Below are 27,875 nucleotides of genomic sequence, written 5' to 3' on the forward strand. Positions count from 1 at the left end.
CTGTTGGATCAGTATCTGCAGCCGATTTCATAACATTTGGTGCAGTTATTTTGGAGTTATATCACTAATTAAAAAACTTCATAAAATATGCAAATGACCTATTTGTTAACTTGACACTGCCAAATGCTTCTCAGTACAATAAGATATTTGTCAAAACAATATCTGTACCCAATTTCAAAGACTTGGGTGCCGTAATTTCAGAGTTACATACCTAATTACAAAGTTCATTAAATATGCAAATGAACCCTTAATTAATTTCACACTACTGAATGCTTTACACTACAGTTAGATATCAGTCAGATCAGTATCTGCAGCAGATTTCATCACATTTGGTGAAGTTATATCGAAGTTATATGACTAATTACAAAACTTCATAAAATATGCAAATGACCTATTTATTAACTTGACACTGTCCAATGCTTCTAAGTGTAATTAGATATATATCAGATCAATATTTGTTGCAAGTATCATCAAGTTTGGTGAAGGAATTTCAGAGTTATCTCACTAATTACAAAACTTCATAAAATATGCAAATGACCTATTTGTTAACTTGACACTGCCAAATGCTTCTCAGTACATTTAGATATTTATCTAAACAATATCTGTACCCGATTTCAAAGACTTGGGTGCCGTAATTTCAGAGTTACATACCTAATTACTAAGTTCATTAAATATGCAAATGAACCCTTAATTAATTTCACACTACTGAATGCTTTACACTACAGTTAGATATCAGTCGGATCAGTATCTGCAGCAGATTTCATCACATTTGGTGAAGTTATATCGAAGTTATATGACTAATTACAAAACTTCATAAAATATGCAAATGACCTATTTATTAACTTGACACTGTCCAATGCTTCTAAGTATAATTAGATATATATCAGATCAATATTTGTTGCAAGTATCATCATGTTTGGTGCAGGAAATTCAGAGTTATGTCACTAATAACAAAAGTTCATTAAATATGCAAATGAGAAGGTAATTGACATGACACTCACAGTATCATCATAATATTCTGAGATTGTCATCTGTGAAACGTTTCATGAAATTTTGTGCAGTATTTCTTGATATATGTCTACACTGTCATTACCGTCTCCATAGGGAAACCATTGTACGGAAAAAAACGATATTGCATAACTTCATTAATATGCAAGCCACACTAACCAAAATCTAATCAGTTCTTGCAAGTAGCATATGGTACCTGTGTACCAAATCTGACTTGAATCCGTACAGGCGTTTTTGAGTTATCGTGTAAACAGACAGACAGACAGACAGACACACACACACACTAACACACACACACACACACACACGGACAGACAGACAGACATCGCTATGACAATAGCCCACGTGTTTACACACGTGAGCTAAAGAAAACACAAACTTTGAAAAGTGAGACGACATATGCCTGGAAAGATTTCACGGTAGAATACTAAGAGCTTTGAAATTATGCAAATTAAATATATTCTTTCAAAAAATTACTGTCGCAGTCGTTGATTAAATATTATCTGACAAATCTTTGCATGTCAGTCGACTGCCGTGTATGTTTTGTGAGTCGACAGATTTGCTTATCAACGTCATGTCCGGGCAACTCAAACATGTCCATAACGACTTTTACATCGTGGCATTACTGCTGGTAAGTATTTAAGCACATGAATATCGGAGGCGCATATGCATTATTATTTAGCGTGCCCATGGCTGCTGACTTGTTCAGCTCAAATCCAAACATGGTCCGGGGTATCTGCAGAGGCACTATGAGCAGAACAGATCTGATATGTGATGTTATGATGTAATACTTCACGTGACGAGAAAAGAGATATGTCTAGTCCCCGCTGAATCGACAAAGGTGATGTCAGAGGGTTTTTAATAAAACCATTTTCCCAGGGCAATAGCTTTTGGTCAAATGTCGATAAGTGCCTGGTCACGTGACCATACGCGTAAATGAAAGAATGGCAGGTGACAAGAACGTGATGCGCGACCGGCATAAGCGACGAGCCTCTCTCTAAAACAGCAAGATTTTCTATTTCAACGGTGTAGGAACTTGAACAGGTCATTGATAACGAAAAATTCAAGTGCAACCAAGGACGTTGTACCGTATGCTAAGGACATGTTTGCCTCTTTTTGTGAAGCAATTGGCACTACTGTTCTCTCTGTGGAACTTCTCTTAATGTACTGTTTCAGTGCCTTTAAATCAAAGAATATTTAAAACAATGTCGTACAAGAGGATGAGCATGTGGTGTGTTGTAAAACACCTACATCCTTGTCCTTATAAAGGCTATAGCGCCCGTTTATGACACCGAGGGTCCTTGCGTTACCAGAAACACATCGCTATTCCCCGAGGCTGTAGGCCGAAGGGTATAGCGATGTGTTTCTGGTAACACATGGCCACGAGGGTTGATAAACGGGCGCTATAGCCCGAATAAAGACAAGGTTATAGGTGTTTTATAACACACCACAAGCTTGCCGTACAGCGTTCAGCCAGGCGTCAAGCAGAGCCTTTCTGACGGAGATTTCTATGCATGTTTATCCCTTACATATAGTTTCATTTGCAAATCACAACTTGACCGATGTTGTTGCAAATTTAACGCGAAGCATTTGTGCAGTAGAGGCTCACCGATTTTTGAAACTTTTAGACTGTTAGCGATTTTCCAGCGAGTAGGCAAATGTCCGTTTACTTGCATATCTCGGTAAAGCGCTGGACGGACGTGAAAGCCAGAAAAAAGTTTTGTCGTAGTTGTTTACAAATTGAGAAATTTGGGCTGTCACAAATACAGTATTTTAGGGGGTTGAAATCCGATTATTGATTCGACACAAAACGAATCAAATCTTGTTACTTCTCAGTGTAGTTTGTCCTCGCAAATTTTCAGTGTCACTAAAGGCAGTTTTCAGACATTACAAGGGGACTGATGATATAAGGGATGTTCCGTCATGTAAAATGTGACCCTCCCCTGTCCATACAATCTAGGAGTCTACAAAGCTGAACAACACGGAAACTTCTCAATTACGAGACATCTTCTCCAGATTCAGAATAAAAGATGTTAACTACTGTGTTAAAACAGACTAATTCGAAATTATTGACAGCACTTGTCGCATTATGGAGTAAGGTAATTAGAAATACACAACTAATTAGAACGAAATGTTGAAAATCAAATCAATGTTGCTTTGTTATTGCACAGAACAAAACAAACACACAGAGTTTGTGTCCTTCATAGTTTGCTATAAAAAATCTACATGACGTAGTCGACCATAGAGCTGCTTTACAATATGTTCTGTACTTTGAACTTTGCAAGTTTAATCACTCATACGATAAACTTTTGCGCATGCGTCTTCAAACACGTATACCTTGTATGAACTATTTTTGTTACCTTATATAGTAACATAACCATATGCAGGACAAAAACATGTTTAACGTCGATCAGCCTGTATAGACTGATAAGCAAACAATATAATATCATGAGATTTCACCCACATTCAAAGAGTGTATTGTTGTTCACTGTACCAATAAAAGAACGCATTTGTCGACCACAGCCCACAGAGTAACAGGACAGGATTTGTTCAGACGGTCAGCTAGGGGTCTCTTGTGTACAACAAGACCGAATATTTGCTAACGTCTAGGTTTGAGGATTCCGACTAACCTCCCCTATTCTTTCGCTAGCAAATTGATTTCCCGACTGCTGTAGAAACGAGAAAAAAATCGTAGTGGGTTCCGTACTGCCAGTATGTGTGTTTGAGACCTTTTAAAGACATGTACAACTCTTATGGAAAGCAGGGATCAAATGCAAAATTTCCGCACGCTTTCACCACCTAAAAGTTACTTAAATATTCAAGCAAACATCGTACAACATTAGGACAAATACGAAAGAGATAAACAATATTTCTTAGATGAAAATTCTGTGCTTAAACATGATTTGCAAATTTTAGGCGGCAGAGCTTAAGTTAAGGCCGACCAACTTTTGATTTTCAGGACGATTGTGTTAGTTACCAATGGCACTTAAAATTTTACATATATTCTTAAAATTAAACTTCGGCTCCAAAAAAGGACTCGGGCATAGAGATGGCTTAGATCCGGTTGAAAAATATACACAGCATCGTGATGGTTACCATCTCAGACACATAGTGCAAGAATTATTTATGTACTAGTGACCTCTTTCTTGGTCGACCAGCTGGCACACGTCTGATGCTATCAACAACATAAAATTTATAGGTAGTGTAAATATAATGACGTCATTTTTTACAGTCGTGCCGTACAACTATATGTATTGGAGTGGTATAGTTACACGTAATAACGCGTACGTCTGACGGCGCGCAGTGCTGTACGTGTGATTACGTATGATTTTTTGGTTCAGTTGTGCGTTCCCAGTGATTTTGCTGCATTTATTCTCAGAAGCATGCGAAATTCGTTAAATTTTAGAGAGAAATGAATTTCTTGTGTGAAGACTCTTGTTATACCTTATTCTAACCTCGAATTAAATCTGCCGATTTTCTTTGATACAGTTTTTTATGATCTTTAGAGAAAACGTTCTGAAGGCGTTCCGTTCATATCAGTAAATCATAGCAAGTACTTCTTTTACTGTTGCAAAGTCTGACAATATTCTGACATCAAAGACTTTTGCTAATTTACAATGATACTGGACGAGGTTGCTTGTCTTAATTCGGGGAAATCATCAAGAAAATCTGAAAAATACTAAATGTAATTATGACTTCTTGCAGAAGTGTCGTTTGACGTTCCGAACGTCTTTACGTCCGGTTATCACGTGACAAAGACGCTGCGCGTACTGATGAAATGAAATTACGTGTAACTAAACCTCTCTATTATAGGAGGTATTGTGCAACGTGAGTTCAATCGCGTGTCAGTCGGTATAAAAGCCCAGGGGTCTGGTCAACAGCCAAGCAGAATAACCGTTGCCTGACAAGGATAACGCAACCATGGAACTCTTCGGTATTGAAATAACAGCAACGCTTGTGTTCTGGCCATAGCAGTGTTGTTTCTAACATACTTGTAAGTATATCTTTTCTCTTCAAATATGTAGGGTCCCTCCATTATGACCGGGTACGACTGACTTAGTATTGTATACAGTTGTCCGGAAATGTCACCGTTATACGCGGACAATGAATCACACGGCACAATATCTGTGCGCAAAGCCTTGCCATGATTATTAGACTATACGAACCGCCACTTGTTCACTTTACACTGTGTTCATACTGCAGAATAGACCCGCTTCAAGTTTGTGGGCATATAAATATCAAAACAGGGAAGTTGAAGGAATAAACTTCAGCAGACCGTTGCGTTAGTATTAGACTGTTCGTAGATCGTGGGGTGAACGTAACGGTTAGCCCAGCCAGTGTCTGCTGCCGAGAAAACTGTAGCGACGGCAGGGGCCAGTCTAACAGCCGAACTGTGACCGTTCACAGTTGACAAAATATGCATCGAATACTTCGTATAACAAATACGAGCATGTCATCCAAATTATGTTTGAATTTGACTCTAGTTTTGTCTATTCACACGATAAACACAATCGTACTACCCGCACTACTTTGGGTAGACTCTGCTTGCATGTGGGTTACATATTACATACTCACTCTCACGGTTGCCTATCACACGCGTTTTACGTCTTACACACAGGTACTTGATACGTCAACAGTGCCAACTTCGGTACACCTTTCAACCAACGCTAATGAGATTTGATAGAATAGCTATTACACTGAGTTGCACATTTTCCGTGTTGAATCTTTGAATAAAAATCTAAAATGTACCCATAAATTACTTCCTTATTTGCCCGTATTGGCATATTGACCTTTGACCCAATTTGTCACGAGGTAACGATACGGAGTATACACTACGTTTTTTGAAATAGTACATGCATGCATGTCTTACCGATAGGGGAAGTTTCTGCAACGTGAATTCTTCTCGGGAGTTTTTTATATTCGCTAAATTCCGACGGTCGCGTTTTTATTACAAATACTAGACTAATTCTATACTAAAACATTGGCAAGGTATTGACTTTTACATATTAGCCGCAATTTACGGTCGATGTCAAGATTACGTTTAGCTGACCTTGTAGTGTAAAATTGAAGACTTCATGCACATGAGGTTTTGTATGGGCAGTAGGCAGGTTCAACTCGATTGATACGCCGAGGGACTTATATCAAGCTCTCTTCATATTTAGTTTCTTTGCTTAGTAATTTTGTCACTTCAAAAGTCGTAAAAAGTTTGCCAATAGTTTCTATGTATTCTGGTCTCTCAGAAAAACCTTTTCACTTGATGTGAATGCTTGATAGACGGTTGCGTCAATTGCTGTTTTGGCGCACGCGTAAAATCCTTGGAATGACTTGGCCTAATATGGTAGAAATTACTATATTAGAATGCCTCACTGGCAGAAATGAACAATACAAGTATGTAGTTTATCCATGTGAAAGCTTACTCGTCGCAGACATCTTGCTATTGTTTGAGAATATTTGAACAACATTGAATTGATAAATTATGCATATCTAAATTCTTTCACTTCAATCATGAGGTACCAAGAAAGCAAAAGTACATCTGTTTCCATTATAAGACAAGAGCGACTTACTCAGGTTCAAACTTGGCGACCCTGATTTTGTACACACAGAAATTCTCTTTGACAATTGAGAAGGGTAAATGTCACCAGTTAACAAAGCAACCATGCCATCAAACCTTGGAAAAGATACTCCGAGAACCGTGTCAAACATGAAATCTCCCTTGAAAATGGTGGTGTACAATTTTAAGTCAATAATATTTCCGGTTGATTCAATTAATTGATCTGCATTGTCTATAAAGGGATAAATTTGGGATGGAAATCAAACATTAGACATGCCGAAAACTAATAGTAATAAGAAATATATTACACATACCATAGACAGTAGAGCTCTCGCTTCTACTGTATATGTACATATGTATTCTGAAATGTTTAAAAGACAAAATCCAACCTACCTTTCTTGACATGTTGAAAATTGATATATTTTTCCTATTTGTTAACTTATTTGGACTATTTTGAGCAGAGTCATGTTGTTGCAAGAGTACAAAGTGCGTGTATGTGTAATCACTCGTTCAAGAAGACGCATGATCAGCCTATATATAAATCATGGAAAAATGATTTACATATTATATATTTTATATCATATACATCGTATACAAATAGACAGACAGACAGACAGATAGATAGATAGATAGATAGATAGATAGATAGATAGATAGATAGATAGATAGGTAGGTAGATAGATAGATAGATAGATAGATAGATAGATAGATAGATAGATAGATAGATAGACAGATAGATAGACAGATAGATAAGTATTATACCCTAACTTCTTTGTACATGGATCCTAACAGTGAAGTAGGATAATAATACATAATGGCACTTAAAATGATTCTATGATGGCGCATTTTGTTTGCATGTTCAGTGTGATATTCGTGTGTATCATCACATTTGTCCTAATCTTTTAATTTATAATTTAACGACGAAGCAGCAAAGTTTTTAGTCTCTGTCCCTGTGTATTAAAGAGGCCAATGGTGTTCAAGTCACATGGCTCTAATGGTTACACAATTATAAAGATGACACAGAGGAACAGATGTCTCTCGCATTTCATGGTCCGTTCTGACTATAGTTTGTTTTCTTTATGCAGATACTCAACATGGTCGTTCTCAACGTTCAAAAACATGGGCATTTCTGGACCAAAACCATGGCCATTTTTTGGAAACATGTTTCAGTTTAATCCTGTGAGTATGACAAATGAACATATTAGAAAAGAATGTGCATACATGAATTCATTGCACTTTTAGTTCGTATTGGCTACTATTTTAATACTATGCACTGGTACTCATTAATACATTTGAATAGAATCTATTTTTTCAAGCAAAGTTTTTTTTCTGTAGGGTGTTTACAAAAAGGACGTGGACTGGGTTAAACAGTATGGCAAAGTTTTTGGGTAAGTGTTCGGGTGTTTGTAAATTGAAAATCTTTGAATATTGGCTGGAATGCAAAATAAGTGGTCATATGACCGCTGACGAGAATTTACACATAATGTAAAAATGTCCGAAACATTCTATTCTTTGAACTTTTTCCTACAAAACGGTTTAGTCAGGTAGTCGGTAAATTTACACAAAGTGTCAAGATATGTAGGTGTGCTAAATCCGTAAACAACATCGGAGTTCTTATCTAGTTTTTCGAAGTTGTAGGATATTGATCTGATTGATGTTGATGTCTGCCGACCGATCGTTGGCGTTATGTCTCTCTGATTTCCAATCTGTCCCTTGCCCATAGTTTGCTAGTTGTAAATAGTCTCAAAACTGTTTCACTTCAGGCTCTATGAAGTACGTCGGCCAGTGTTGGTGGTCGCCGATCCAGAAATGTGTAAACAAATCTGTGTCAAAAATTTTACATCGTTTTACAATAGAAGGGTGAGTACCTTGTCAGCGCATGGGACTGGTATATCTCCTTTCCTTTGGCGCCAAATCAGATGCGTCGCAAATATAACCTATTTTGTTGTATTGGGTATTTTGGCTGCACATGGCAAAATCTGGCGTGTGTATCGGATCGATATTAATTCAAAATAAAACCGATGGCACCCAAACACAATTGATATCGTAAAGAGGATACTGCACGTACAGAAAATAATGACTGCATGTCCTTTGTTTGTTTTGTACACACTTGCTCATCAGTTATGAAAGGTATAAACAGATATACAATGTAGATATCAGTGAATGAAATTATTTGCAGCTGTCGGGAAAGACGTCTACTGATGTACATCTCAAGTAGTTTAAATAGTCTCAATCATTTGTATTGATCTTGCATGATGGACGGAAAATAATTGGCTTCTTAAAAATTAAAATCTGCCAGCGTGACTAGTCAAATTTATGACTTGATGTCCCTGCAGGTTCTGCCAATCAAAGATAGACCCCTAGATTCCGGTCTAGGTAACCTATTTGACCAAAAATGGAAGACCAAGAGGAATACACTGACACCAGCATTCAGTGGATCAAAAATGAGAATGGTAAGTCAATAGAATTGTAAAAACAGATCCATCCTCTGATGTCATAGAAACTGGTGATGAAGACACCGCAATCAAACAACGTCCTCCACAGGACATTTGGATACAATTTCATTTTGTGTATAGAGTACTGTCCGATAGTTGTCATACCTGATCAGATCAATATGTACGAATCTCTAGTTCAGCTTTTAAAAATGTTTCTTAAACAGCTGAATGTGACAACATAAAATGAATAAATCATTTCAGCAATTACAACCTCTTTCACAATGAATAGACACACAGAATTAATAATCTTCATAAGGTTTTGCACTCAATGTCAAAGGAAAATAACAGGTCACAAGATCTCATTCGACAGATAAACCAAAACTTCTTTTAGTCATCTGTTACCCTCACATGGCTCAACTGATATGACTTTTGCGATATTCCTGCAGTATAAGATATTTTCATTGATTATCTGAATCCTCCAGCGTGGCTACAGAATCTTGAATTGTCCGGACAAATTTTCACTCTTCACTAATGACAATGAACAGGGGACATACGTCTACGGCGGTGAGAAGCGAAATACAGGATATTCTTACATGCTGTAGGGAATATGTAAATCAAGCGATAGACATCGAACAAAAATACCGAAGACATTGTCAAAAGCCAAAGATTCGAGTGTTTAAATGAAGATGTATATTATAGAATGCTATTATCACCCTTGCCCTAACACTAAATCTAGGCTTATCAAGTGCATTTGACAAGTGTATCCCACACGGTTCCGTGTTCTTGACGCTTATCGTTTCGATGGCTTCCATTACAGATGTCACCTATCATCAACAAGACAGCCGACGCCATGGTTAGAATTCTTGATCGACACAGCAAAGAAGGCACACCAATTCAATGCAAAGAGTAAGTATCACTGTCTTCGACTGCAAAGAATAAAAATATGTGTGTCGAAACTTAATGTTGTAAACTTTTGCTAAACAATTCCTCATGGAAACTTTCATGCACTCTGTGTAATAATAGTCAAGGGTTGGCGTTAAAAATTGTGAATTAGAAAAGCAAATCAGCTGAAATTCACCGATATTTGAAATTCACAATGGTCGGTATACCCTTTGTTACATCGTACGGGGAAAATAGAAAAACGATTAACACGAAGAAAGAAAGAAATTGAAAATGTCATTTCCTCAAGGGGCTTTTAAATGACTGCACACGAGCGGTAGGCCAGAACAGTTTTGTAAAATTTTTAGGGTTCCTAAAATTGTCCCCGGGTGCCTAAGTCCCGAGGAATTTGAAATGAAGCGAATTTTGACATTGTCGTGTACTTCTAGTCCACATTGTAACGGGCGTGATGTACCCCTTACAGGTATTACCTTAACTAACACATTTACTTTTTCTGATATTTTTTCGGCATGTCATGAGATCACAATCATAATTGTAGGAAGTTCAATCACAAGTATATTGTTCTTTCCATTTTAGTGTTTTTGGCGGGTACGTGATTGACAGCGTGGCTAGTGCAGGCTTTGGCGTTGAAGTTAGTACACAAGATAACCCTGATCATCCGTTTGTCAAGAACGCAAAGGAAGCGTTTACTGTCAGCCTTTTTAACATACCTTTATTGATAATGTGTAAGTGTTCATAGAATATCGACGTTGAATTGATATCTACTTGAGAGTTCTTGGGCTGATGTAATATTTTTGCATGGCAAGCGTCGTTTTTGAAAATGCTGGACTTTAATTGTCCTCCAACTAAAATTGAAATAAGAAAAGATGTCAGTAAACGGAAAGTCCTCAATAATTTGGTAGACACTTACGGCGTTTATGCGAGATGCCCAATGTTTGAAATGAAGACACAAAAAACGAATAAGAAGACTTTTCTGTAACAATTTAGGAAAACCCCCTTCAACATCGATTAGGGGATATGCGTGACTCTCCGACGGTCACTTTGACTATTTGTCTCGGTTTCGTTGCCGTGGATAGGGATATAGGGAGAGCGAGAGAGAGAGAGAGAGAGAGAGAGAGAGAGAGAGAGAGAGAGAGAGAGAGAGAGAGAGAGAGAGAGAGAGAGAGAGAGAAAGAGAGAGAGAGAGAGAGAGAGAGAGAGGTGAAAAATAGGAAAGTAAATACGACTGAAATTCTAAAACGTTGCGCACATTAAAAGCAAACAAGAGATACTTTGCGATACTTTCAGCAGTAAAATATTCTCAGCGCATGCCATACAGCTGAATAAAAGCAAACCTTTCACTGACTTTAAAAATTGAGGAGCTTCAGCCATGAGCAGCTAATTTTACTTCTCTTTTTGTGTCCAACTATTTGCAGTCTTCTGTCCAGTTTTGATACCTCTTCTGAACTGGTTGGATATCGGACTTTTGCCCAAGAGGATCAAAAAATATTTCACAGACTTAACAGAAGAAACTATCGCGATGAGAAGGAGCCAAGATCCATCAAGCAAGGTGAGCTAGTTGAAATCAATCAGCTGTGATATGCAAGGTATCTCAAGTAAGATCGCAGAAACTTAAATCATGGCTGTTGTACAATATCTTTCATCCACATATGAAGGACCTCAAAAGCAAGACACCTATTGAATAAACTGCAAGATATGCAAATCACGTAATGTGATTAAATCAGATCGAATAAGACACATATATTCGACATTTCAAGAGGTAATTTGCGGTTCTGGGAAGGAGTAAATCATCATTTAAGACGAAGTCACTTTTTCAAACCGATTACCAGGATCTATCTACTTTTATTACAATGCTTAATCATGTCCTTAAATTGCAAAAGTTTTGCCTAGCGGAAGCTTATTATTGAATGACTAGTAAAGAAGAAAATTGAACATATCTCTTTTAAAACTCTTCATTGATGCATCATGTTACCCACTTAGCGAGTGGACTTTCTGCAACTGATGTTGGACGCCCATGATGTCTATGAACAATACATCACGGAGAGTCAAGCAGACGAAGACGAGTATGACGTGAAACTTGTGAAGGATGGAAAATCAGACACACATGATTTCTATAAGGGTTTCACTAACACAGAACTTCTCGCACAGGTAAGTCTTCATAGTCTATAAGTCAGGGCAACAAACCCATAAAAATTCTAACGTGTTTTTCACATTTTGGAGTTACTAGTCCAGAATTGGTGAGTTAATACAGTCACATCATGAAGTAAAGGTATCCTTAGGATGATCTATATTTGTCACGTGTTTACTTCCCCTTTCCTGTCCAATGTCTCCATAAACTTTCCACATGAAATGAGAAGTCCATTGTATATTTTAAATGACAACAGCAAATATAATTAATACAACCCGATTTGTTTTCATTATCAGTCAATAACATTCTTCCTTGCTGGTTACGAGACAACGAGTACTCTGATGGGTTTCGTCGCCTATGCCATGGCAACCAATCCCGACATTCAAGAGAAGTTGTGCACAGAAATCGATGACGTAATGAGCGAGTATGGGGAGCCTACCTACGAGGCTATATCTAAGATGCCGTATCTGGATATGGTTGTTTGCGAAGCGTTAAGAATGTACCCTCCTGCAGTAAGGTTAGAATCACACTAACGTAGTGGGTTTTTTCAGGTTGAGTGTTATGCAACGGCTGTGACGTTGCAACGTTTGTAGAAGGCCATAGAAATAAATTCAAAGCTGCGTCAACGTTGAGATTTTCTCTTCCGTAAGTAAAGCGTTGTACTGAATTAACAGGGATTCCCTCGTCTTTGAAAGACTTAAACCTTCGCTAAAACTTTCCGTTAGGAATTCTCTTTCGAAATCAACGATAAAAATCACGGTCACCGGGCAAAATTTGATACTAGAGAAACGAGTAACCTGTTATCTACCAAAACTTAAAAGTCAAAATGGCCGCCAACCCTGTGTTAACTCATGTGGAGATAATTTTTTTATTTTCACAAAAGTAAGCCGTTGAAAATTAAATTTACTTATGGGATTCACAATGAGCCCCTAAAAGTGATAGAACAAAGTTTAAGTAAAAAATTTAGAGTTCGAATATCTGTATCCGAGGAGTATTCGACCTTTAGCATGAAAGGTGCAAATATGTGAGATATTTTGCCTCACGTAAAAATACATGGAATAATTTTCCATAACATTTGTTTCATTTCCAGGTTCGAGCGAGTTAGTAATGAGGATACGACAATAAAGGGAATTAACATCCCCAAAGGAATGATTGTTGCCATGGCAGCTTATGCAATCCATCATGACCCCGAGTTTTACCATGATCCTGAAAAATTCATTCCAGAAAGGTGAGGAATATGTTTTGCAAGTATTCTACGTAACAGATTTGTAGCTTTATCCCATTTTCCTGAGACGACATCGCAATGCATTATTACTGATACGTTTAATAGCCTTGTATACCAACCTTAGAACATTTTAACTTTCGTGCAGTATCTCGAAGCTATACTATCACTTCATATGCATAAGATAATGATTTTATTCTGCACTTATTTGAAATAGCTACCTTACCCTCTCTCGAAGTGGTCATTGCTACTCGACCTGTTCAAAATTCACAACAGAATGGAATGCAGGCAGCAGGTGGCATGAATTCTTCAGATTCTTAAATCTTAAAAAATACATATCTGTTGTTTATAATGAAAAGAAAATAAGCAAACCATCAACCTTTTATCGCATGCACTTTATGAAGGAAACCAAACTGCCATATATATTGTTTCATAGATTCACCAAAGAAGAGAAAGAGAAACGTCATCCTTACGCATGGCTGCCGTTTGGAGCTGGTCCTCGTAACTGTATCGGAATGAGATTCGCTCTTTTGGAAGCTAAGATAGGCCTGGTCCGTGCATTGCAAGATTTCATCTTTGAGCCCTGCTTCGAAACCGAGGTATGGCAAAAATGAACAGTTTTCACGTATGTCGTGTTCCTGAATACAGAGGAGTACACTTGACATTTATCTGAGAAAAGAAAGAATGTTGGGACATATTTTGTCGCATTGACACCGAAGACAACCTTTGGTACTTTTTAATGACTCTTTCTGGCCGCTGTTTGTATTACATTTTTCATGTAAGTTTTGGGCATGTTATACATCACTTGTACTCTTAAATGCTCATTGTTGTATGTCGCGACTCAGAAACATTTATATTTCGAATTTCAGATACCTTTAACGCTCGGCCAGTTTGGTTTTCTGTCACCACCAAAAGGTATTAAACTGAGTGTGAAGAGGAGACGGTAGGCTCAGATGATCGAAATCTCGGGTGACGGCGAGGATACAAGGAAAGTCACGTGATGGACGTCCATATCGTCACGCTACTACTAGGTGTATGTTCCTAAAACGTCATAACACTTTATTTACGCTTTGTTGACAATAATGTCAGTTTACTGTAGTCATGTTATTTATACAAGATTTGTAAGTTTGATTTCCTATCAATTAAGAGAATAATTCGTAATGCCTTTTTTTTCATTAAACGGATTCACAATTTGTCTTTATGATTGTGCTTTGCCAGTATAGCATATTGTGATCTGTCGGCGTGATATTGAAGATCATTGACTTACCCCGTATTCATTTGTTAGTTGAAAATTTGTATTATGGTGAGAAGAGAAAAAATATATCCAGATTCAGGTAACTTGTCGATAGGCCGCTTCATGTTTTTGGGGGTGGCAAGTACATAAATGAGGAAACATGCTATATTTAAGGCAGTTGGATACAGTCTGCCCATGCACTTGAAAGGAAAAGAGAGGAATAATTAAAATTTATTGCTGCAGATTTAACGTCGACGCCAATCTTAAACAAATCACACAAATAACCGAAGTAATTTATTAGGAGAATCATCATACAAATGCACTTTTAAAAGGGATGATCGAACTCGATTTCAGTCTTTTAGAGTGAAGCAGGCATGAAAACACATGCAGATAGAGGTTGACAGTATTTTTAAAGCTTGTTAGTACAATATATGCCACACGGCAAATTTATTGTTTACCTATTGCGATTTGTACGTTTGTTGTTCCATTTCTCCTCCTTCATTCAGAGATATTTAAATGATGACGATTAGGACATATGTTTCAAAATTGTTTTCAAATTTTAATTTTAGAGTCAATACACTGATTCACATTTTTCCCAACTCAAACAAATTGCAGCTTCGCATGGTCAATATTGAAAATGTTCTCTTAATTATTGAGTGACGTAGTGAATCAGGCAATGTGTTGTTTTATCTGACACATCACAATGTACATATATCGAGATAACTCGTTTTCACCATGAACAAATATGAAGGCATCTATGTTTGATATCAGTCCAAGTAGTTCTACCAGTTTTCCCCTGAAACGTCAATATTTAAGCTAGTTTACGTTGTTTTCTGTGTAAGGTAAACGAAACCGTTGCCGTGTTTTGTACGGACAGTGATAATGAGTGTGAGGTTTGAAGTGCGATTTTATTGAGCTTTTATAAATTTTTCATATTCAGTGCAAACTGAAAAAGACCAACCAAAGATTTATTTGTAATAACATCCCAAGAACATTCCATGTTAACAACTAGTTTAATGCATTAATAATTAAACACTACATCGTTGTACAACATCTTGAAAGTTTTGACGTAGTCGCTTGGCTTTTCTTAAGCGTACACGACAGTCTACCAAAGTGGATTGCTTCAATTTTGCAATCACCTCAACACTCACGCGATACCAATTTTCAACCATTCTCATTCAAAATCAAAAATCAAAATCTGGAGGGGGTTACCGTGCAACTTTTGATACCAGAGAAATTAACCAATATTTACAGGTATTTGAAATTGAAATTGGCCCGGCGTCTAGTTTGACATACTTATACAGATTTTTACGGATGTTTGGCCGTCTATTGTACTCAAGACATAAAATCTCATTTGCAAATAATAACAGCCATTAGTCAGATTCTAGAATCATATAGCAAACGTTTTTTTTTGCGCTCAAGAGAGACTCGCCGATGCTTAACACCTCCATTGTAAAAGCTTCGATTGCTAGTGATTTTTCAGCGAGCGGGCAAATGTTCAATCAGTAGAGGGGAAGTGGATGTAGAAAGTAATATATGAGTAGAGCGATAACAGTGGGCATGTTTAGGCTAGTTGACGCACACGTATATCAAATAATTCCTTTTCGGAGGCATATTTGAAGTTTTTGGCGAGATACTGTTCGTGTTGAAGTGGTTGTTTCGATGTTGTTGCTGTTGCAAAAAATGTACTACATTTTGTATGCGTCCTTGGTACCGTCCTTGGTCCTCGGTACGGTGATTGTCCCTAACATACTTTTAATACAGAGACAGCCTTCACCTCTCACTCAACAAGAAATCGTGATAGAACATTCACTTTAACCGATTGATTGATTGACGAGTGAACTGGTGAGAATTGTCATTAAACTTCATGCCTTAATTTACGTGTCATCATAAGTTGCGGAAAACTGTCAGGGTACTTTGTCGATTTAGAAGTGAGATTTCACTTCAGATGTGTCATGTGCGGCCGGGATGAGCGACGAGCCTCTGTCTAAAACAGATAGATTTTCCATTCGAACAGCATAGGAACTTGAACATCTCATCGACAAAAATGATTCAAGTGCATCCTAGGTATGCTTAGTAGGCTTGTCACAATGAATTGTTGCGGTGCAAAATATCAAAATACATCAAAAACTATAACATAATACAACTTGAGCGTGAGGTGTGTTATAAAACACCTATAACCTGGTCTTTATTCGTGCTATAGAGTTCGTTTATTACCCCTCGTGGCCGTGTGTTACCAGAAACATATCGCTATACCCCTCGGCCTACGGCCCCGGGGAATAGCGATGTGTAACTGGCAATGCGCAGCCCCTCGGGGTAATAGACGGGCGCTATAGCGCTCATGACTAGGTAATAGATGATATACAGGATAACGTCTTATAATCCGTACTAGCTCAGTCATCAAGTCTCATCGAAATCAACACATTATACAGGTATGTTATATGGGCTGCCATCTTCCAGCAGTGGGGTATGGTCATCCCTTGTGGTAGAACTTGCTGACTAAAGTTTCTCGATGACCTTCTGGACTTTAAACTTGACATTGAAAAATAAAAGTTGTTGACTATTATATATTTACTCGGATAAAATATGTTCGCATATGCACTGATGTGAAGGAGCTCCTTTATAGAAACCATTTACGTTCACGCCAATCGGAGAGCTCTCTAGGACTTAATGTGTTTTCACTTCACAGTACCCCTCCGACCAACAGCCGACTCGGACATTTCTTTAATCACTACGTGTGCATCTGTCGTATTCACATTTAGATTCACCCCTTGCTTTAACAAAACTGACCTATTGTTTTTAAATCTGAGGACATTTGTAAGCCAAAAACTTAAACCTGCAGAACTAAGATCTGCAGCATAGTGACTCTAAAATCGTTGCTGACATCAACAACGCAAACATCACTCGAAATGAAGCCTTTCACCTGGACTGAACTTGAACTCGCTGTAGGTAATCTATACTTGATTTGAACTCTTTATTACAGTGGAATCTCCTCAAATTGAACTCACCCACACCAGATGATTTATGTAACGCACGCTTTAATTCAAACTTAAAAGCAAAGTCACTGAGCTGAGATTTCATAAAAATCTTGTATTCTCCCCGGTTTTCTTAACAGACGAACATAATTTCTTCACTTCATGATAATGTCATATCCAAAGTTCCAAAAGGTTTTACACTCTCAAACAAGTGAACTTAGCCGGCAGTTACTTATTCACGTAATACATCATTTATCAGCATCAAGCCTATCGTAATAAAGCCTAGCTTCATGATGTAGTTTTAACCGTTGGACTCGACAATAAAGTTACTACTGTCTGTAGCTTTCCTGTCCGTCCGGTAACCCTTCATCAGCATGAATGACACTGGCAGGACTATTGGCATCAGTCGCGTGGTTCAGTGATCACATGTAAATCACATGACTGATACTGATGGTAAGGCATAGCGGCGTGGTCACGATTTAATTCTCGATTAGAGCTAGCGATGTGTATTGCTTTCTTGTCTCCACGTCGAAACCAATTTGATTCCAGGTCCAGAACTGAAACATCACAAATGTGTGCTTGGTCGCCCTCAGACCCACAGGTGACGAATCCCTCTTGCGTTCATGAATTCGTTTACGCAGCAGTCTCTTGGTTTCACCTATATGTAGTGGGCAGAACACTCTTCACATAGCACTTTATACACCACTCCAAATTTATACAACACTTTGGTTTTGTCCTAAGGAGCCACTAATGTACTTTTGATGGCGTTCCTTGGGGTCACGTGAACAGCGAAACCCATCGTGCGAAATTTTCGACTCAGTGCCTCCCCTCATATTGGGTAAAGTGACATGGCCCTTTAAATAGTAGGTGCTTCCCTATTTTGGATGGGATACTGTTTTTCGACTGGTGGGAATATTCTAGGTCCATTTCGGATAATTACATATACTTAACTTCTGTTTAATATGGAGCATTTCGTTGCGTTTTGATTCTTCAGTAGAACATATGGTATTAGCCCTATGTGTCAGGGACCTGATCATACCAAGCTTGTGTTCTAGGAATTGGTGACTGTTTAATAAAGCTGTTACCGAGGATATTTTTATAAATTGCAGATATTACTTTGTCGTTAGACTTGGCTCAAGTCTGTGATTTGTGAATGTTTGAGTTGGATGAACGCGATGATTTGTGTTCTGTTTTCATATGAAACGTGTGAGAGGAGTGAACACAATGAGTTGGCGCACGCAATACAGGGGTGAATCCGGCAGAACTAAAACTCACTACTGCGCAGACTCAAAGGTAACCTGTTAAAAACCTGACCTGGGCTGCCAAATTAGAAATAGCTTTGTATGAAAAAAAGGAGAAACACAAGAGAAACTGTAGCAAATAATTTTATCTTTAAAAATTCACTGACTTTAACCAAGTCTACTGTCATTATTAATTACCAAAGCTTAATCGGCGACCCGCAAACATTGTATTACTAAGTTTTGACGATGTAAGGCAATACTTTCTATACTACTCACGCTATGAAAAGAGGCATGGTGTAAAAGCTAGAACAACGTTGACCCTGTCTTTACAGCAACCAAATTCTGCAGTATGCTCTTGTAAACCACGACGTCACTGAGGTGCGCGCGCATCACATGGCGACCCGACCAAAGTAAGGGAGCCTTCAGTAATTACTTGGGGAATTTTCGCGCAAATCTGTACAATAAAATGTGACCCTCCTTATCCTCCTGTCTAAAATGTGACCCTCCCCTTGTCCGACATTCTAAAACTTGACCCTCCCCCCAACCACTGCAGTATTCTCCCCAGGAATAACTGAAACAGTATCAGCTAATTAGCTAATTAGCTAATCAGCAAATTACACAGGGGAGAGCTGGTGTTTTTGGAGGGACAGTCGCAATTTATCACGCAAGAAATTTTGAAGAGATATGTTATTTCATACATTTGAGGGAGGTCACCATATTTCTGCAACTATGAGAAGGTAAGATGTGGCTGATTTAGTGCTTCATCCAGAAATATCAAATCATAATACATGGAGTCTATCAGGCAAATTATTGACAATTTTCCCCCACAAAACATGCTATATCTGTTTATTACACCTCACGTATCATCCAGATGCTGTGATTGGCTGATTCTTACTCACGTGACATAGGAGAAAAAGTGATAAAACATGGTTTTGGTGATATAGCCCTGTCGCGTGCGTTGATATAGCCCGCTGGGTACGTCGCGTGCGCTGATATAGCCCGCTACTGCATTTGCGTACTGCGCATGCTTTCTGCGCATAACAAATTGTCGTTCGCTCCCAGCTGATCGTACCGGCAACTATGGCTTCAAAGCGACACGCTGAATTGACACCAGCTCAGCTGGATGACATTTTGCTTCAGATGGACAGTAAGCACACTAGAGTTGCGACAAACGGTGCAGTATCGGTTTTCAAAATTACCTGAGTTCGAAGTATGGTTACAGTCCCAGGGAGATCGAGACGTTCACAGCGGCAACCCTCGACACAGCTCTGTGTACGTTTTATGCGGAAGTACGGACGTACGGACTCAGAAGGGCGAACTCTATACCAAAAAGTCCCTTCAATCTCTGAGATACGGCATTCAGAGATTTTTTAATCAGCCGCCAATGCGCCGAAACTTTGATATAGTTGATGGCGAAGATTTTTCCAACAGCCGAAAGATGTTTAGTGCTGTATGTAAGCAACTCAAGAGCCAGGGCAAGGGAAACGTTGTTCATAAACCAGCTATACTGCCCGGTGATCTCGCTAAGATAGCCACGTACTTCAGTAGCTCCAACTCGGACGCAAGAGTACTGCTGCACAAGGTATGGTTCAACATAATGTTGTATTTTTGTCGTCGTGGTAGGGAGGGACAACGTGATCTCCGTTCAGAAAACTTCGAGATAAAGACGGACGATTGCGGCAATAAGTATGTGATCCAAGTTGGTAGCGAAGTAACAAAAAATCACCAGTGCGACGACGATGGTGTATCGGGCGGAGTGATGTATGCCAATAATTCACCTCAGTGTCCCGTTCTTGCCTTCGAACTGTACCGTTCAAAGATGAATCGTCGTTGTGATGCCTTATTTCAAAGACCTCGTGATAACTACAACACCGAGGATGCTGTATGGTTCGACAATAAACCCATAGGCAAGAACACCTTGTCGACGATGATGGCAAGCATATCTACAGCAGCAGAATTGAGTCAACGCTATACCAACCATAGTATCCGGGCGACATCAATCACACTTCTGAGTGAAGCAGGCTTCAACAATAGGCACATCATGAGCGTTAGCCGTCATCGAAACGAAGGCAGCATCAGTTCGTATGTCAGAGATACATCGATCCAGCAAAAGAAGCAAATGGCGGAAACGTTGTCATCTGCAATTGACACGACCGGCCAAGTTTCCATCAGCGAAAACTGCACTCAGAGTTCATCCGTCCCGACTACATCTGCTACTGCTAGCCATCTTCAACACAACCGCATGCCGTTATCATCCGTCACTTCTCAATCTGTGCCTGGTCAACAGTCCCAACCAAACATAAACATTGATGTTCCAAAATCTGCTGCAGCGTCTCTTTTCGCGGGTGCCATGATCACTGGCGGAAATTTTCACATTTTCCTTGGACAGCAACAGTAAAAGCTGGAACGAGTTCTCCTTTTCATAGTTGTCCATTTGGACATTTAAAATATTTTCGGAAACCAAAGATTCAAATTAAATAATTTGAATTTCTACATAAATTATATTTTGATTGAAATTAATGAATTCCCCAATGTTGAATGTTCAAACTGTTTTCTGCTGTTCAAATTAGGCCTACAAGAGAAATGCGCCTAAAAGTGTTCCTAAGTGAGTTGTAAATGTTTAAAAGTTCACTCACTTTTAGTTTGTCGGATGTTTGATCGAATATTTATTAGCCATTAAATTAATTAGTGATTTGAATTCATTTTTGTTGTGTGAGTGTCGTTATTTGGTGTGAATCTTCGGTGTAATAAAATAAATAACACATGATAGCGAGGGCAATATCACAATTTGTTGCCTGCCCTCGGGCTGGTGCTCATGACCGGAATATTGATGATGCCCTCGCCTTCGGCTCGGGCATCATCAATATTCCGGTCATGAGCACCATCCCTTGGGCAGGCAACAAATTGTGATATTGCCCTCGCAATCATGTGTTATTATTTAACTATTATACATGTTTGATAATGTATTTAATGTACTTTGCTTGAATTGGGAAGTAAAATGTGCATTGTGTACAAGAAATTGATTTCTGAATTTCATCTAAAAAGTTGCTTCACTATCCATGGTGTCTATGATGGAACTATGAATAGTTTTTCCAATACAAAAATAGGTAAATATTTGCATTTGTGTACTCTTGATTATTGATATTAATATCTTGATTAAACTAGAATGGTTACAAGACCATGGTTGTGCAAGAAATTTGATTTTGGAATTTCACCGAAATGTTGATTCACCTTGAACATTGTCATACATCATAGATTCTGTAAACTTTCAGACTCTTTGGGTATCAGTGTCTTTACACGTGAAAACTGATGATTCAGCATTAATTCTGCAATACAATTAAACTGGATTACGCTGTGCTAGAAGGTGGAGAATCAAGTATTTTACTGCCTTTGACATAAATTGTAACTTTGGATGACCCCGGACACATTTTACACAGTGCTTAGACGATTAATTATACAATTATATTGTGAGCGACAGGTTTCGAATAAATACCTAAAGCTCTTCAACCATGATACGGGGGGGGGGGGGGGGGGTTGGGTCGTTGAAAGGTAATTCACACATTGTATATGGAGACCACCGTGTCACTATATTAAATGTAGTACGCATGTGGCACATGTACCAGCATTTCCGGGGTCAGAATTCTTGTGACTCACCTATTTACTTCTCAAGTGTTTGTTTAAGATAACCACAAAAGCCGGTCCTATATTATCAACTGTAGATAAAAATACGCAGGTCAGTTTCGGACAAGAACAGTTGAGCGACCTTATACACACCAACATGGTTGCTACATGTCGTTCGGTGATGATTAAAAAGCGTTCCGTTGGTTTGACAAAGTGACAATTATGACTGTGCAATTCAGCTTTCTTAACTAATGTCGTTTGTCGTAGATCTTATTTCAGAATGTGGTATCGACATGGGGGACAGTTGTTATGTCCGTTCCCAGGGGTGGGGGCGGAGGTAGAGTTGTTTTTGTCTCAGCAAATGTTTCTTGTTGCTATCGTTTTCTTTCACTTTGGGGTATGGCAGGTAGTGCAAAAAACATTCATACCACCAACCTTTTGGTGTCTTGGTCTTTGTTAGCACTGGCTCTGTAACGACTGTTTTTCTCATTTTCTGTGTCATTGTCCTTTGACAATATTCAGCAAGGTCTTATCACTGTGTTGCGTGTTTTCTTTGTCTGTGATTGCATCTATCATTTGACGCGTTTGATTGTCCAGTGATCTAAAGCACTGGCAAGCAAGGGTAAGTTACTAATCTGTCGACGCAGTCAGCAGATTATAACCGGATTCACTTTGATAGTCGACAACGAACGCACCAGCGAGGTACACTGTTATACCCTTGCTGGTCAGTTCGTTGTTGACTTTGTCAAAGTTAATCCGGTGATAATCTGGTGACAGCGTCCACATACTAGTAACTTACACTCGCTTGCTTTGGCCATCGGGCAATTACACTCATGATGAATAGCGTGAGATTATCTCACAGGACAAATACATTACACTATCATAGCCTGTAGAGAAAACTAGGGTCTATGATACAATGAAGTGAAAAACTTCAACAAGAAATCTTCAGAAAACCTCTTTATAAGACCAAGACACTTTAGGTTGATAGTTTAAATCTTTATTGGCAATACATAAAAATTAACGATAGCAACAAGAAACATATACTGAGACCAAGACACCCCTATCCCATCCCACTCCTGGGGACGGATGTCAAACACTGTACCCTATGGTGTCGACGAATCTGATCGATTTTAGGTGGATATTGCCAATGGTTAACTTTTATCACTAATTTTACTTCACTTTTTGCATTGGATTTTCTTACCAATGATTCTACTGCACAGTGATTCTATTTTGCTTTTGTGCCTCAATTTCAATTTACAACAGAAACTGAGGCTACAAAACGATTGCTACTCTATTTCTTTTTACACGTATCAAAAGAGTTCAATAAACGTCAAAATTTACAGATGTATGTGGATCATCGACTTCAAGTATGAAGGATAAATAAATGGATTTCCCTCACATACTTTACTATCCTTCATTATAAAATCTCTGTTATATTTGAAAAATCGCAGGTAAATTACGCCATTCTTTACGTTCAGCCTTACAATTGTGGATGGAAATGTGTGAAACTAATCAACTAATAACTGACTAACTGACTGATCAGCTAACTAACCAAGATGGTTGGCTAACTATCCAGCTATTTAGCTCGGAAACAAAAAATAAGCACGTGTTAATACTTACTGACTAACTTACTTTCTAACTGACAAAGTAGGTAACTAATAGTTGAGGCATCATAATGGCGTCACTTATCAGCAATATTGTAAAAACTGAAAAGTTATATTATTAATATAGGCAAAGACATTCGAAAAATCTCAACTGTCTCATTTTGCCGTCTTCACTGCTAATTCGCTGATTGACGTTTTACGTGCTGTAATCTAGCCAGTCATGTCACCTGACTATATCACCGCCCGATGTGCAGTCACACTCCAGACATGGCCGTTAGAGTGTGATACGGGTGTTCTGTTGTCAGACTCTATCGATTCACCTGATTTGAAGAGGATCAAAACCACAAGCTTAATTCTAGAACAATATTGTCTTTGGTTCCAAAGGTATTCAACGTGGCCGTTCTCGACATTCATAAACATGGGAATTCCTGGACCAAAACCCTGGCCACTCTTTGGGAACGTATTCGAACTTAGTGCTGTGAGTATTCGAAAGATGTTGTGCATTTTAATATCTCTTGATAATGTCTGTAATAATATGACCTAGTATTGATGACTTCTCTGTATCACACAGAATGAACCTTTGCAGTGTATCTAACTTTAATTTGTTAGAGCTTACTGGTCATGTGAATTTCAGATTCGCTGTCATTTTAAATCTCGTTGCAGGGCAGATACGAGAAGGATCAAGAGTGGGTCAGGAAGTACGGGAAAGTATTTGGGTAAGATTGATGTTCGGGAAAGGTAATACGTTGAAATAAGATCCCCATCAAAAATAATTCTCTGGACGATATAAAAGTGAGTGCGAAAAACTAGAACTCAAATTTTGTGCCGCCTAACTTCCAACAGTTACGTGTATGCCGTCATTTTGACCAATTTAAGAGGTCTGATTATGGGTGTCGTCATCAAGTATAAGATCTTTGAATGCCGGAGATCGCAAGATGTCAATTTTATGTCGACGTCCTACAGTTTTACCTCACTTCATTATACATCAAAGTAGATCACAAAAACCATAAGGTTCGTGCAATTCTCGACTTTTGGTGAAGACTTCATCGTGCAAACAGATAATCCATTGACTATGGTTTTTCTAATGAATTGTAAGCTAACATTTCTGTCGACCCATTATAAAAATTCAATGGTTGATGATATTTCTGTTCCAGGACCTAGAAGTACGCCACCCAATACTAATATTTGCTGACCCAGAACTTTGTAAACAGATCTGTGTCAAAAAATTCACGTCTTTTTACAACAGACGGGTAAGCAAAAATGTCACGCTTCTTCAGCCTTCTGCGTAAAACAGACACAAGGATAATTTGAAACGTGATAAAAGATAAAATTGTACATAATTGCTACAAAGTATTCATTAGCTGCACACAGTATTGTCATTGTAAAATTCAGAGCACTTTAGCACTTTACATATTTTCTCTCCATTCCCTCCCTCCCTCCTTCCCCTCTCCCCCTCTCTCTCTCCCCCCCCTCTCTCTCTCTCTCTCTCTCTCTCTCTCTCTCTCTCTCTCTCTCTCTCTCTTGTACATGAATGAAAGTGTTTGTGGAAAAATATGTAAAAAATTGAAAACCTTAGTTGAGTAAATGACTCAAATAAAGGCATTTTATCCTCCAGGTTCTACCTCTAAACAAAAAACCCCTGGATTCTGGCCTTACTTCTTTACTCAATCAAAACTGGAAAGACAAGCGGAACACACTAACACCTGCCTTCAGTGCATCCAAAATGAAAATGGTAAGTCAGTATTGTAATGGTTCATCAGAGAATTTAGCAATAATACACCATTAGAAGTACGGATCAAATCTTTCAAGTTTCACAGCAATTCTGAAAGAGACTATTGTTGCTCTGTTTTACTTGTCATACCTCGGTCTTCGCACAGGGTTCAAGAGGGAATTTCTGGAATATGCGCACGAGACCAATCTTAGCTTCTAACAAAGTGAATCTCATTCCGATACAGTTACGAGGACCAGGATAATTTTAAGTCGTTAAACGATGTTTTTCTTTCACAGATGACGCCCATTGTTAACAACGCTGCGGATGCAATGGTTAGGATTCTGGAGAAACACTGCAGAGAAGATTCAACATTCCAGTGTAAAGAGTGAGTGACATCATCGCTACATCTGACAACAACAGAATGGTATTTTGTTAACTATACCTAAACGACTCTGTACATCTAATTTTTCCTTTATGTTTGCTCATAGCATTCGCCATACTGCTTCTTTTCTACCATAGACCCTTGAAAGAAGATGGACGTTTGAGAGAAAACTTTTCTGTGATAAGAAATTGAAAAGAAAGCACTACTTTAAAGGACAATAGCATTAACTCATGAGAATATTTCATTTTTGCTTTATGAAATAATTACTCTTTTTTCTTTGAATTCTTTTTCTCTAGAGTGGAAATACACAGTATAGGACATGTCAACGCAATACATTCTCTACAACAATACGTATTGTCTATTGTATTGTTGACAAGAGCATTGTAGTGTTTACCAAAATTCGCTGGTTGGATGCTTTACCCAAGAGACTTTTTTGACAAATTGAACACTGAGTGCGGCGGCAGTACTTTTGAAGTAGAACTAGAAACTTCATTTTACAGTCAGAACCAAAAATAGTATAAGATAATCCAAAATTTAGGGCTACTTGACATTTGCAAGCTACTTAAAGTCTTCTGACCCAGTTCAACCACTGACATTCTTGCATGTTTTGCTTCAACGCCAGTGTCTTTGGTAGCTATGTGGTGGACAGTATAGCCAGCGCTGGCTTCGGCATTGATATCAATTCACAAGAAAATCCCGGACACCCATTTGTCAAGAATGTTAGAGAAGCCTTTGATTTTGGATTTTCTAATCCAATCTTATTGATAATGTGTAAGTGTTATTAGTATTAGAAGCAAATTGCGTTCAACGCAAGGTTTACTTCGGAAAGCAGCAAGCAAATCAACGCAAACTGGTGACAATTTTATAGGCTTTCAATTTCTGTCGATGTATAAATTCTAATGCATACACTCAGCCTATCGTTGTTTGCCAGGTAGGCAAATGTTTTGAGCGAGTACAGACGTTTAGACTTACGTCGGTGTACGTCTGTCGGTCTGTATGATTGTATGTCTGTCGGTCTGTTGGTCTGTTTGTGTGTATATCTATCTGTCTGTCGGTCTGATGAATGATGTATTATGTGCAATGTTACTTTGCTTTGAACCTTACCAATGCGAAGAAAGTTATCGATGTGATTCGCAACAAATATAGAACACGGTGTGCATTATTTATACATAGCTATAGAGACACTCACAAGACAGTTCCGAGGGGAGAATCGATAGTCACGTGTCTTGTTTATGATTTCATTACAGTCTTTTGTCCGTTCTTGGTACCGCTCCTTAACTGGTTGGACATCGGATTCTTTCCGAAAAGGATAATGAAGTATTTCACTAATTTAACAGAAGAAACCATTGCGATGAGAAAAAGTGAAAATTCGTCAACAAAGGTGAGGAAAATTCAATGACTTTCTCGTCATCAAGCATAGTAGCTGTATTTTACCTTAACATAGAATCCCACTGCACTAAAAAGATGACAGACAGTTTGACGACAAAGTCGTTTCTGAAAACAATTTGTTTGCGATTAACTGAATCACTGATCTAATCCAAGTGCCTAGTGAATACTAGAGCCAGACGTACTCGACTGTGACAAAGGGATTAATAAAAAAACTATGCCTAATGCAATGATTTAAAAACTAGACGCTTACACATTTAACTCTAGAGAGTTGACTTCCTACAATTGATGTTGGACGCCCATGATGTCTACGAACAATACATCGCTGAAAGCCAAGATGACGAAGATGAGAATGGAGTCAGACTTGTACGGGATGGACAATCCGACACACATGATTTCCACAAAGGATTTACAAACGACGAAATACTTGGTCAGGTATGCAAAAACTGGTTGCTTATTTCTCGTTTGTCTCGTATT

The 27,875-nt window shown here is 38.4% G+C and overlaps 1 protein-coding gene and 1 long non-coding RNA gene across 2 annotated transcripts; both read left to right on the forward strand.

The window, feature by feature from the left end:
* The first annotated feature begins 4,804 nt into the window (after positions 1-4,804).
* On the forward strand, positions 4,805-15,531 carry LOC139133876 (cytochrome P450 3A8-like). The gene is made up of 13 exons (XM_070700646.1): positions 4,805-5,002; positions 7,645-7,738; positions 7,895-7,947; positions 8,323-8,419; positions 8,896-9,012; positions 9,812-9,900; positions 10,471-10,619; positions 11,310-11,443; positions 11,875-12,042; positions 12,319-12,539; positions 13,113-13,250; positions 13,681-13,843; positions 14,114-15,531. Exons 2-13 carry the CDS (start codon positions 7,679-7,681, stop codon positions 14,189-14,191), a joined length of 1,467 nt encoding a protein of 488 aa, XP_070556747.1. The 5' UTR covers positions 4,805-5,002; positions 7,645-7,678; the 3' UTR covers positions 14,192-15,531.
* Positions 15,532-26,640: 11,109 nt separating this feature from the next.
* LOC139133877 (uncharacterized) lies at positions 26,641-27,826 on the forward strand. Its single transcript, XR_011552665.1, has 3 exons — positions 26,641-26,783; positions 27,260-27,393; positions 27,666-27,826. It is a non-coding gene; the product is annotated as an uncharacterized lncRNA (long non-coding RNA).
* The last annotated feature ends 49 nt before the right edge of the window (positions 27,827-27,875 follow it).

This window comes from Ptychodera flava, chromosome 5, assembly GCF_041260155.1.
Source record: "Ptychodera flava strain L36383 chromosome 5, AS_Pfla_20210202, whole genome shotgun sequence".
Taxonomy (NCBI): domain Eukaryota; kingdom Metazoa; phylum Hemichordata; class Enteropneusta; family Ptychoderidae; genus Ptychodera; species Ptychodera flava.

Coding starts and splice junctions, on each gene's coding strand:
- LOC139133876 (XM_070700646.1), top strand. CDS start 7,679: ATGGGCATTTCTGGACCAAAACCATGGCCATTTTTTGGAAACATGTTT. Junction 7,739..7,894: donor ACATGTTTCAGTTTAATCCT/GTGAGTATGACA, acceptor TTTTTTCTGTAG/GGTGTTTACAAAAAGGACGT. Junction 9,013..9,811: donor GTGGATCAAAAATGAGAATG/GTAAGTCAATAG, acceptor CTTCCATTACAG/ATGTCACCTATCATCAACAA.